The sequence below is a fragment of the Carcharodon carcharias genome, chromosome 1 (genome assembly GCF_017639515.1).
Source record: "Carcharodon carcharias isolate sCarCar2 chromosome 1, sCarCar2.pri, whole genome shotgun sequence".
Taxonomy (NCBI): Eukaryota; Metazoa; Chordata; class Chondrichthyes; order Lamniformes; family Lamnidae; genus Carcharodon; species Carcharodon carcharias.
In genome coordinates this window covers 112,259,856-112,273,500 of record NC_054467.1, presented here as the reverse complement: position 1 = coordinate 112,273,500, position 13,645 = coordinate 112,259,856, and the positions used below count along the sequence as shown (strand labels likewise).

General features: G+C 39.2%; 1 protein-coding gene across 3 annotated transcripts in view; it reads left to right on the top strand.

Moving 5' to 3' along the window:
* Window positions 1-12,757, top strand: part of bod1l1 (biorientation of chromosomes in cell division 1-like 1) — a 73,956-nt gene extending 61,199 nt beyond the window's left edge. For all 3 annotated transcript variants that reach the window (XM_041188953.1, XM_041188955.1, XM_041188956.1), the window contains 5 exons: window positions 658-731; window positions 7,973-8,087; window positions 8,215-8,347; window positions 9,316-9,495; window positions 12,172-12,757. In XM_041188953.1, the coding sequence (XP_041044887.1) occupies window positions 658-731; window positions 7,973-8,087; window positions 8,215-8,347; window positions 9,316-9,495; window positions 12,172-12,289 (620 nt within the window). In that variant the 3' untranslated portion in view covers window positions 12,290-12,757. The remainder of the gene's footprint in view (window positions 1-657; window positions 732-7,972; window positions 8,088-8,214; window positions 8,348-9,315; window positions 9,496-12,171) is intronic.
* Window positions 12,758-13,645: the final 888 nt, after the last annotated feature.

Below are 13,645 nucleotides of genomic sequence, written 5' to 3'. Positions count from 1 at the left end.
AAGGCAGCATTTGTTCCCCATCCCTAATTGCCCTTGAGAAGGTGGTGGTGAGCTGCTGCCTTGAACCGCTGCAGCCCATCTGGTGTAGGTACAACCACAGTGCTGTTAGGGAGGAAGTTGCAGGATTTTGATCCCGCAACAGGGAAGTAACAGCAATATAGTTAAACCAGGATGGTGTGTGGCTTGGAGAGGAACTTGCAGGTGGTGGTGTTCCCATGCATCTGCTGCCCTTGTCCTCCTAGGTGGCAGACTTCATGGGTTTGGAAGGTGCTGTCGAAGGAATGTTAGTGAGTTACTGGAGTGCATCTTATATATGGTACATGCTGCTGTCACTGTGCATCAGTGATGGAGAGGGTGAATGCTTAAGTTGGATGGGATGCCAGTTAAGGGGGCTGCTTTGTTTTGGATGTGCGCCTGACGCTATTGACCTTGCTGAAATTTAAATATATACATGTGACTATCCCATTTTGACAAAACTTCATGTTGATTAAATGTATATGAATGGAATTGGTTAAGCGTGTACAAGGGTGAGACATTTTCTTTACAGTGTTCCTACAGGTAGCTGCTTGCTTTGTATGGATTTATGCCAATGACAGAAATAATAACAAAATCTTGCAAAGAGTTTTCCTTACTAAATTTCTTTACCCATTCATGTAGAGTTGCCAGTTCAGCAGGATGTTGTATCAGAAATAATCACAAGTGCCAGTTGTGAGTGGAACGATGAAGCTGCGGTAAGTAGCTTTATAGCAAGGATACATGTTGGTGGAAAATAAAATGCCAAATGGTTCAGCTATCAGGGGTGACTCAAGTGTGCTTCCTCTCCCATGCTCTTCTCTCTTTGCCTTTGACAAGGTACCTGGCATGTATTCTGCTTACCTAACGGAATTGCAGATCTTCAGTAACAGGCCATTTGTGAAAGCAACCTTTCCCTGACCTTTTAAAACTTTCCATGTTTTTGAAAACCTTTAATAATCACCCTTTGCTGTTCCTGTGAGAGGAAGAACCAATTCTTAAGACTTTATAAGTCAAGTTTACTTTTGATGTGAAGTTGTTTAATTCAAATTGGGGACAAAAATGCTTCCTGATGAAGAATTGTTGCCTACTTGGAAACCAAATAAACTAATAATTTGATTTTAAATTTGCTCTCCACTCCCAAATTTGTGGTTTAATTCAGACCGATTCAAGCAGGCCAGAGCAGCTAACATCTTTGGACCACTCAACCTCACCTTGCAGGAAAGGGTGAGTGAATTCACTAAAGATTTTGGCACTTGGGTGGCAAACAACATTTCCACAAGAAGTGTCAGCAGCTGGCCAAATAATAAAATGCCTGAATTGCTATCTCAAATGCAGAGGGCCTTACACAAAAACTGCATCCAAACTTTTCACCACTGTAAATTCAACTCGCCAGCTTTATCTTACAGCCATGGATTCCACATGAATAGACAGCCAATGCTGAAGCAGAAAACTTCCCAGTGCAAGTTCTCTTGTAACTGTTAACAGACATGGTGTGAATTCATTTTGTGTTGCTGAGGGATTGCTGACCAACAATTGTTGATGCTGTGGGGGAGACAGTGTTAGCTTCTCAAGGGATTGAGGAAGAGGCTCAAGCCAAAGTGGATTTGATGAGCAGGCAATGATGGAGAGCTAGCCTCCAACATAGGCATGGTTCCAACTTTTACTATTGTTCTTGGGGCATGGATAATGCTGGCAAAGCTGCATTTATTGTTCATCTCTAGTTTGTACACCTGAGTGACTACTGGACCACATTAGGGACCTTTAAGGGTCAACCACAAAGAGTGAACTCAACTCACATGTAGGCCAGATGGGATAGGCACGGCAGGTTCCCTGTCCTTCGAAGTATATTAAAGAACCAGTTGAGTTTTTAGGACAGCATGGCAACCTTTATGATCATCAATGATCAACCTTTCTGCTACTAGCCTGCAATTTACCAAATCGTGTGCATGCTGAAGAAGTGCTGACATGCTTTTGGCTGTTGACAGGAGAACATCTCCGAGAATATTGCAACGTGAACTTTTGCATTATGCAGCTTGTACAGTGATCAAGTTTAGATCACATAGATTTCACTAGTTGATTTGATATTTTGATTTATTTTTGCATTGCTGGCATGTTCCATACTCATTAAAATTCATTCAAATGTTTGGATTTTAAAAAGATTTTTTGATTTTTTGCAAAAACTGACTTTGAAATAGCAGGATTTTTCTTTAATTCATGGTTTCACCTGTGAAATGTTCACTATCTTTTCCATAATTATTATTCTTCCTATTATGGAGGGCCCAAAGCTGTGCACGCTACTCCCAACAGGGGTCTGACTAATATGTAAGTTCAAGATATAATCTAAAACCCTATTTGCTTTATTTTACTATTTTCTAGGGAATACTTTGTTTCACTTCCACGTTTCTAAGCATTCTTACTTGTTGATTGCCATGTTCATTTAATTTTATATCGACAAACTTTGGTGTTTTCCGTCATGGCCAAATAATTTAAATCCATAGAAAACAAGCTCTCAATGGTGCATGCATTACCCAATATCACCATGTGAAAAGATGCACAGCACAGGAGGCCATTCAGTCGATTGTGTCTTTACCAGATTTCTGCAAGAGCAACCTAGCTTGTCACACTCCTGTGACTTTTTTCCATAGCCCTTCAAATCTTTTCTCTTCAGGTGCTTATCTACTTCCATTTGAAAGCCACAATTTTATCTGCCTCCATCAGCCTCTCAACTAATGTATTCCAGATTGTAACCACTTGCCGTGTAAAGGTTTTTCTTCATGTACGACTACTTTAGCTAGTCATCTTAAATCTATGTTCTCTGGTTATCAACCCTTCTTCCATAAAGAATAATTTCTATCTATTCTATATAGACCTTTCATGATTTTGAACACCTCTGCCAAATTTCCTCTCAACCCTTCCCTGTCGAGACAATCCCAGCTTCTCTAATCTATCCACTTAACTGAACCCCAGCCCTCTTTTCTGCACCTTTCCTATAAAATGGTGCCCAGAATTGGACTAAATATTCCAGTTGAGACTGAACCCAGTGTTTTATAAATGTTCATCATAACTTCTTTACATTTTGCTCTGTATCTCTGTTTATAAAGCCCAGAATCCCATTTGCCTTTTTAACCACTTTCTTCTTTCTTGGCCTGTCCTTCCGCCTTCAACGATTTGTGTACATAAGCCCCCAGGTCTCTGTTCCTTCACCCAGTTCAGAATTGTACCTTTTAGTTTATATTGTCTCACGTTTTGGTAGGAGAAATATCACTTCACACTTCCCTGCATTAAATTTCATCTGCCAAGTGCCCACCCAAGCCTGTCTGTCGCCTTGAAGCCTATCACTATCCTTCTCAGTTCCCAATACTTCCAAGTCTTTCATCTGCAAATTTTAAAATTGTGCATTGATCAAGAAATGGTCCTAGTACCAACCCTTGTTGAACTCCACTGGATATCTTCCTCCAGCCTGAAAAACAACCACTAATCTGTTTCCTCTTACTCAGTCAACTTCATATCAATGCTATCGCTGACCTTTTTATTCCATGGGTGTCAACTCTGTTGGCAAGCCTAATATGTGACTCTTTATTTATTTTTGCAAGTCCAATCGACCACATCAACTGTGTTACCCTCATCACCCTCTCTCTTACCTCATCAAAAAAACTCATTCAAGTTGTTTAACCCCAATATGCCTTTAACAAATCTGTGCTGGCTTCCCTGGATTAATCCACATTTGTCCAAGCAACTGTTAATTTTTTCCAGGATTATCTTTTCTAAAAACTTTCCAATCACCAAAGTTAAACTAACTGGCCTGTGGTTGCTGCATTTAACCTCGTACTTTTTTTTTGAACGATGTTGTAACATTTGCAATTCTCAAGCTTCCAACACTACCCCTGTAGCTAAGAGGATTGGAAAATTACAGCCAATATCTCTGCAATTTCCACCCTTAGTTCTTGTGGCATCCTGGGATGCATCTGACCCAGCCCTGGTGATTTATCAACTTTAAGTACAACCTCCTCTGTATCAATTTTTAGCCACTCCTGTACCATGTACTCCTGAATCACTGTGACTCTGGAAGCATCTTTCTTTTAAAGACAGATGCAAAGTACTCACTCAGCACCTCAGCTATACCCTCTGCTTCCATACCTTGATCCCCTTTTTGGTCCCTAATGGCACCTCTATTCTTTCCTATTTGTAACCAAATAGATTCTGTGCTTGATGCCTCTAGGCCATCCTCTCCCTCCAGCAATGCGATATTCACTTCAGAGATCGCAGCCATCCCTTCTCCTTTTGTTCCATCTCTATCTTTCCTAACCTTTTATTCCGACACTTGTACTGCCTTTTTTTAAACCAGGTTTCTTTTATCACCACAACATCATATTTCCTTGCAGCTATTTGCACCTGGAACTCATCCACCTTATTTACCAGGCTTTGTGCATTTACATACATGCAAAATAGACCTGAATTAGATCTACCTGTATTTGCTCTCAGTTTGACCCCAAATAATATCTAAGTATTTATAATTCTAATGTTATCTGTCTCTCTCAATCTTTTGCGCATCTTGTTCTCCTTTCTAATGCTACATTGTAGTTCCCATCCCCATGCCTAATTAATTTAAAGCTTCGTCCACAGCACTGGCAAACTGCATCATGAGAACATTGCTCCTGGGCCTGTTGATGTGCAACATCAGATCTGTATAAGTCCCACTTCCCCCAGATCTGGCCACAGTATCCCAGGAATCTTAAGCTCACCCTCCCGTGTCATCTTTCCAGCCATGCATTCATCTGCACTATCCTATTTCTATACTCACTGGTATGTGGCACCAGGAGTAATGCAGTGATTGCGACCTTTGAAGTCTTGCTTCTTGGTCTCTTTCCTAGCTTCCTAAAATCTGCCTGCAGGACCTTGTCTCCCTCTCTACCTGTGTTGTTAGTACTGCTATGGACTACAACCCCACCACTCCCTCAACCTTAAAGTTCTGCAGCAGCCTAGTGAAATTGTGGATGCTGGGAAGCAATACACCATCCTCAAATTGCATCCATGATTGCAGAAGCACCTGTCCGTTCCCTTACCTAGAGAATCCCCTATCACTATTGCTTTCCCAACCTTTTTCTAATGATGCCAGCTGCTGCTCAGACTCTGAAACTCCGAGCTTGAATCCTTCCAGCTGATGACACCCCCTGCACATGTGGTTGTTCAGGAGAAATATCCTGGAGTTCACACAAGCTACAGGATGTGTATTCGATGGGACTGTGGTGCCCTACCATGCTTCTATTTATTAAACTATCTACTAAATTAAGTGAAATAAACTTAAGACTTAAATAAACCCTCACCAGCTACTCATCAAATAGCTGCTTCCCATGTGCTGGAGTCACTATTTTTATAGGGAGATTAATTTAAATGTTTTTACTTTATTCTTATTTATCTATTTACCTATTTTTCCTTTCCACTAGGGTCCTGGCCAAAGCCTGTTTCAGGTGGAGCCCATCCCAACAGTACAGTTCCTTCCTGTCCCAATGCTGGTGCCAGTGTCCCACGAAATGGAACCCCTCTTTCCTACAGCACTCCTTCAGCCACATGTTCACTTATCTAATCTATTTATCTCTACATCAGTTTGCATGTGGTTTAGGTAATAATCCAGAGATTATAATCTTTGAGGACCTATTCTTTAATTTCGCTTCCATTTCCTGGTAGTCGGGCAGGGCCTCTTGCCTACTATTCCCTATGTTGTGGACCTAACCCCACTAGATCCTCTTCCTCCTCCAATATCCTTTCAAGTCTGTTTGAGATGTTCTTCAATCTGGCTGCAGGTAGGCAACATAATATGTGGGACCTTCGATCCTGCTCACAGAGGATGTTTATTTGTCTTCCTAATTTTTTAACCACACGCAACTACCACATTACGCTTCCCTCCTTTTGGGCAACCACCTGCTCCATGATCCCAGGGCCTGTATTCTGGCTGTTCTTCCAACAGTCTTTATCATTATCCTCAAATAGAACAAATATATCATAACTGTTGATACGGATCAGTTTCTTTGGATTCTTGTTTCCTGTTTTACCCCTTGCATTTCTTGGATTCCCCTTAACTGTACACTACCAGTCACACCAACCCCTTACTGAGCCTGTACCTCTCTACAAGGTGTGATCAAAGTCTGGAGCAAAGTGTCCAGATACTGCGCCCCTTCCATTGTGTCAGGACGCTCCCAATCTACATTACACCTCAAAGACTCTGAGCAGGAGAGATTTGAGATGAAGACATCTGCAAATGTATTCATTCTGGACAGTCTCACTGTTCACAAACTCCCACATACTGCAGTCCAGGCATATAGTCTGTTTTGCCAAATCTTAGTCTAGATTATTTGTATCCACTTTTTAGTTTGTTTTCTTTTTCTCGTGCATTAACTTGCATTAAGCGCTAAAACATTAGACAACACTTCTACGTACGTCCTGCTTCGAGCTTACAGAAAACAAGAAGTGTTGGAAGCAAAAAAGCAGCATCTCCTTTGCCATTGGTACTGAATTCCCACTTGCACCAAATTCCTAACTTTAGCGTTCTGTGTAGACCACTCTTTCCTGATCCTGCCTGGAACTTTTACCCTCATGCCTCACAATTCACTTCTGTGTTCTTGCAATTTTCATCTCAGAAAGACTATTTACATTAAAGTGTAAATTATTGTAGCATTGATTTGACTAGTTTACCTAATAAATTTTTGAAGTAAACTGATAATCAGTTAACAAAAATGAGCTTCATCCCAGATTAGGAAATAAACCATTTCTCTGCTTTCCTCTATTACCATTTGCATATGCTAGTAACCTCTCCCCCTCACTAGTGGAGGTGTATTGGTATTCTTTGCTTAGAAAAGAACTTTTGCCTACCTTTTCTCTATAGATACACTGTCCCTCTTTCCACAAAGAAATTCAGATCTTGATCACTATCAAGCAGTGTGAATTGCTTGTTTTTGTAGGTGTTTATATTAACTGTTTTTCTATTAATTATTGATTAAGATAATTGTTTTTATTAGGGGTCAGCTTTTTATGTTTAAAATATTTTATAGCATTTGTTATTGTTATGATCAGTCAGACCCAGATAATCCAACAAGTAGGAGAGCCTGTTATGCTGAGCCTCATTTATTTTGCTGTTTTGGTACCTGCTTTATACGGTTATGTCCAGTAACCTGAGAGCTCTGGAGAAACTTAAAGTGGTTTTCTATTCAAATTTTCAAATATTGGTTTCATTATGTTGCACGCTTAGAAAACTGAACAAAATGAGTCTTAGATTAGCATTGTCGAGGGTTAAGTATTCTGGTATTTAAAGTAAGAGGCAGTGTGCAATTTGTTTCAGTGAGATACATGAAATACTGGGTCTTAAAAGTGTTTTACTTTTTATGTGCTGATTGCACATGAACCTTTTGGATTTCTGCCAGCCATTGTTTTCATTTGTTTTTGCCAAGCACTTTTGCCTATCTTTTCCAATTATCATCCTTCTGAAGGCCCTAACCCATGCTAAAATATGATTTGATTGCCACGCATAACTATCCCTTGTGTCACCAAAGTAGCCCTTCCTCATGGCAGCCTAGATGGTGAATGTTGGCAGGCTGTTCGACAGTTGATGTCAATCCCCTGTTCAACCAACATCCACCTACATGCACTGCTAGCAAAGGTCACTATATAAACTCGTTAAAATTGTTCCTTGAAATAAAGAATACTTAGTTTAGATGCAAAACACAAATATATCAGTGCTTTGCACAATTACTTTTGAAAGTGTGTGACAGTTATATAGGTAAAATAGTGCATTGTAATGACTGCACTTCCTATTGAACACACTACACATGTCTTGTGCAGATGAATTTTTTGTGAGGGCTCTGGAAGAATGTTTTATGCAACTAATTTTCCTGCTCAGGTGTATATCTTGCATTTTAAAGAAATTAAAAGCAATGTATTAATACAAATTTTCCTCCCAAAATAGGAAAAGCAATCTGTCAAAGGTGCCGAAGAGCAAAGCTCCCCTCGAAGAGAGAGAAAACCCAAGCGTCCATACACTCCAGTAGAAAATCCCTCTAAGCGAAGGCATCTTGATTCAGGTATATAAAAATAATCTCGGCTTTACATTTTTTTTCTTTTTGGGGTCTGTTTTTAATTAAAAACATTGTAAGAATCTGAGCCTGCAAATACCAATGAGAGATTTTCTTGTGTTTTAAATGCCTTTAGAGGAGAAAACTGCAGTAGAAGAAAAAGATATGCCCAGACCTTTTTCAGAAGCTGTACCAGCTCAAGTACAAGATGAAGAACGACCAACACAATCTCAAGGCAAAATTACTACGAAGCTTGAAGAAAAAACAAGGTAATTTTATGCTCTGATGCTATCATAATTTAAAGACATACACTTCAGAAAGGGAAAAATCCAATTAATGTATCCCTCCATTGACATCCATTTCTAATGTATCGATTTTTTATATAGGGGGAACTGTTAAAAGCAACACTTAATACTTTGTACAATTGCAAATACATTTACTTCAAAATGTAGCTTCTGAATGACATGGAGAGACTGGTCTATATTACTAATTCATAGTCTGTCACTTGGAGCTGCTTTAATGAATTGAAGGACATTTAATAGTTTAGCAAAGTTTCACTTGGCTTTTACAGTAGAAAGAACAAACTTGTATCTTTGCATTGCTGAGGCACCCAAAACTCATCAAATGCTCTGTAAACAGGTGCTACAAATTGTAAATGAATGAATTGACCATATGATCTATTTCTGGTGGTCTTACTTGAGAGAAGAATGTTGACCAGGGCACCAGGAAAGGTCTTGTTTGCCATCTAGTAGTATCTTTTACATGCAGCTGAAAATGCAGACATTATCTTGGTTTAATGCATTAACTGAAATATGCACCTGCAGCATTGCAGCACACAAACTGCACTTAATTATGTTTAAATCCTGCAGTGACTTTTGTGCCTAGAGATTTCTGTTTTAGATTATAGTACTACCAACTCCTTACGCAACTTTAATATTTTCCAGGGATCAGAGGCTTTTTTTAATGAATTTTCTTGTACCAGTATATAGTTAATCCATTTTGGGCTTAGTTGCATAAGTGACCTTCAGTAAGGTGAGTACCTTGTTGGAAATAACTGATTACATAGTAATGAAGGAATTAGTTGTCCATGTTACTGCTTAAATTTTGACAGTAACATCAAGTAAAAATGTTTTGACCAAACCTTCTATCATACCTGACCTTCAGAATCTTAACTACAAAAGGACAGACTACTCACAAGTTCAGTACATAGAGTTCTGATATTTTATCCATTTTGTAGAAGCCAGACATCTGATTTGAACACTCAGAATAAACCAACCACTCGTGCAGCCAAAAGAATAAGCAGCCCTGAGCATTTGCCAGTAGCTGAACGAGAACGGCGTTCATCAGTTTCAGCAAAAGAGAAACTAACTTCTGATACAAAGTCTGGGAAAACTCCAACAACCATGTCTGTTACAAGGTAAAGCCAGAAAGCAAATGTTAATTTTATCATGATTGTGTAAGCCTCTTGTTGAAAATTAGTGCATATTTAATTAACTTTCTGTTGAGACATTTCAATTGGTCCCAACAACCTATCTCCAGCAAAACTACATCATATTTCATTTTGCCATCTACTGACTTTTGGGAGAGAATTTGGTTTAAATTTATTGTTACAAGAATTTATAACTGTTAAATAGGCTATCTTGATTTTGTCACCAATTTTAACGAAAATACTTGTATACCATAAGCTGAAGTGTAAAATTAATTGTTTTGTTTGAGTGATATTTGTCAAATAAATTTGCAGTTAACAAGCAAGTTAAAGCTTATGACAACCCTGTAAGGTGCCAAATTCAATATATAGCTTTCTGAGCATATTTTGGGGAGAGGGTGCTAATGCAGATGCAAAAAAGTAAGCAGAAAAGTTACTGAGATGCTGGACTTCATCAGAGCAGATAATGGATATGAAAACAATGAAGTGCCTCTACATTTATACAGAATATAAGCCAAACTTCTTTTGGGTATGAATATCCATCTTAAGAACGTGCTGGTCTTTGAGAAAGCTCTGATGGTAGAAATGATAAACTTGGGTTATTTTCACAAGAGCTGAGGCAATTAAAGATGATTTGTTCAAGTTATTTAATCAAGGAAGTTGGTAGGACTTGTAGGATGCAACTCCTCCTTGTACTAGCATGCGAGTACAGTGCACAATTAGGAAAGCCAATGCACGTTGGCCTTTATTGCAAAGGGTTTGGAGTCCAAGAATAAGGAAGTCTTGCTACAATTATACAGGGCTTTGGTGAGACTATGCCTAGAGTGCAATGCTCAGCTTGGTCTCTATGTCTAAGGAATGATATACTTGCATTGGAGGCTGTTCACTAGATTGGTTCCTGGGATGAGAGGGTTATCCTACAATGAGAGGATTTGTAAATTGGGCATGTATTTTCGATTTTGGAAGAATGAGAGTTGGTCTCGCTGAAATACACAAGATTCCGAAGGGGCTTGACGGAGTAGACACTGAGTGGTTGTTTTCATTGGCTGGGAAATCAAGAACACAGGTGCAGACTCGGGATAAAGAGTCAATCATTTAGGACTGTGATGAGGAGAAATTTCTTCATTCAAAGGGTTGTGAGTCTTTTGGAAGTCTCTGCCCAAATGTTTGTGGATGCTTCAATGTTGAGTATGTTTAAGGTTGAGATAGATTTTTAATCTCTCAGGGAATCAAGGGATATAGGGAGCAAACAGGAAAGTAGAGTTGAGGCAGAAGATTATTGTATTGAATGGCAGAGCAGGTTCGAGGGGCCATATGACCTACTACTGCTTGTATTTCTTATGTTCTAATGTTCTCTCTAGTAAAGGAATCCAAAAAAAGGGCTTGAGCTCGTAATTGACCAAGTGTTGAAAACAAATTCAGGAAAAATAGTTCTTCACACGAATTTGCAAGACTATAGAATTCATGGCTCCAGATGGACATACTTGAGATATAAAGGTATTAAAGAATTTTGAGAAAGGGCCAGAATTTGGGATTAAAGAGATGTATTGACATAATCTTGGGCCAATTGACCTATCTGTTCCTCGACTTTATTTTGGTTCATTCACGGTATATGAACATTGCTGGCATTGCTACCATTTACTGGCCATCCCGGATTGGCTTTAAGAAGGTGGTGATGAGCCATCACCATGAATACAACTAAGTGGCTTGCCAGGACATTTCAGAGGGCAGTCAGGTGTTAACCACATTGCTAGGTCTGAGTCACCAGACAGCCTGACCGGATGAGGATGGCAGCTTTCCTTCCCTGAAGAACATTAGTGAACCAGATAGATTTTTACGATGATCCAATGGTTTAAGAGTCACCATTACTGATGGGAGTGTTTTTATTAATTGAACTTTTATTCCCCAGCTACCATGCTGGGATTTGAACTCCTGTCTCCTGTAACACTTGCTGATACAGTTACTGATTTCACTGTAGTGTGCTTTGCTACTACTACTAACTAGTATCAGGGTGACCTACAACAAATTATATTTTCATCAGATTGACATTGGAAACCATTTTATTCTACAGCTTGTTTTCTGTGGTGTCAAAGCAATCTGTCTTTTTACTAGACACTGAGATTAGTAATTGTCCGCTTGTCCATCAATTTGCAATCAAAACATGGAGTGTTTTCTATTAAAGTATATTTATGGTAATCTAGTAAAATGTGACAGCTGATACAGCAATGATGGATTCTGGTGTTAGAAGCATGTTACTAACATCCTTTGGAAGGCCCTTCAGAATTTTTAAGCGCCTTGCTGATCAATTCACTTCTTATGGCTACAATTTGGAAGTTTCCGGAGCAAACCACACCTCAGCTTGCATAGCTTCATAACTATTTGTCCCCACTTTTTGCTGTTGCAAGCAACATCTTTCCCTCTAGGAGCTCACGTGAAAAATACAAATTAGACTGACACAAGGAAATTTGACAAGATGAGTGTCAACTTGATTGAGTGAGAATGAAACTGTGTCCCATCAAAGATTTGGCTGTAAAATCACCGAGGAAAATCTGGATCACGTTGTCATGAAGTATAGGAAATTGTGATCAGTAATAGAATTCTAAACTGAACATTTAAATCTAAATCTACAATACCTACTGTATGTCACAGAATTTTGATATTTCACAGATCAAGGAGTCAGCCATCTCCTGTGACAAAACAGGGACGCAAACGAGAAGCGAGTCCAGGAGAACGAAGAAGGGGACAGCATAAAATTGAAGTGCCATCAAAAAGAACAAGACGATAACTAAGAATGCTAGGTGTTGCATTTCTGACTCAACAAAATTGTTAAGCTATCGTGTACATTGTATATTATAAATTAAGTTATATTTGTTGTAGTAATGTAAGGGAAACGTGAAGTCAGTATTGATAGGTTAAAACTGTCTTTTTACTGTACTTAAAATTTTGTGTTGTATATGGGAAATGGTAACGAAAATGTTGACGTGCTTTTACCTGTTGTAACTTGCAATTTTAAGTACGAAGTTTTCATTCTATGAATGTATTTTATTTTTACCAAATCCTATTTAATTGAAAAAATTGTTTGCTGAGACAAAGCAACTGAGGGATGCAACTATTCACAACATAATACTGTACATTTAATGTGCATCTCGGTAATTTTCCATATGTTACATCCTTGGAATGGGTGACCAAAATAATTTTGTATTCAAGTAAAACTCCTTGAGCATGTACAAATGGTTTATAATAAAAAAAACTTGTTTATATCGTGCCTTATCATGCAGAGACACCTGGAAACACATCACACCTTGAAATAATTTCAAGATGCATTTACTGGAATTAAGCAAAGGCTGTATTGATGTTTAATTTTAATGCATTATATAATGTTTTGAAAGCTTGTGTAATATATGGTAGTGTGAGCACACTTTGTCCATCATGTTCCTGACATACTTTGTTAAACATGTGAACTTTTTATAAAAAGACAGTAAGGTCATCGTCAATGTTGGGAGCTTCATATCTAGAGTCTGTATCTGATGTTTCTTTTTATTCATTCACCGGATGTGGGTTCATTGGCTGGGCCAGCATTTATTGCCCATCCCTAGTGGCCCTTGAGAAGGTGGTAGTGAGCTGCTGCCTTCAACCGCTGCAGTCCATGTGGTGTAGGTATACCCACAGTGCTGTTAGGAAGGGAATTCCAGGATTTTGACCCAGTGACAGTGAAGGAAAGGCAAAATATTTCCAAGTCAGGGTGTTAGATCATAGACCATAAAACATAGGAGCAGAAATTAGGCCATTCGGCCCATCGAGTCTGTTGAGTGACCTGAACTTCCAGGTGGTGGTGTTCCCATTTATCTGCTGCCCTTGTCCTTCTAGGTGGTAGTGGTTGTGGGTTTGGAAGGTGCTGTCTAAGGAGCCTTAGTGAATTCCTGCAGTGCATTTTGTGAATGGTACACACTGCTGCTACTGTACATCGGTGGTGGAGGGAGTGAATGTTTGTGCATGTTTTGCCAATCAAGCAGATTGCTTTGTCCTGGATGGTGTCCAGCTTCTTCAGTGTTGTAGGAACTGCACTCCAAGCAAGTGAGTAGTATTCCATCACATTCCTGACTTGTGCCTTGTAGATGGTGACAGGCTTAGAGGAGTCAGG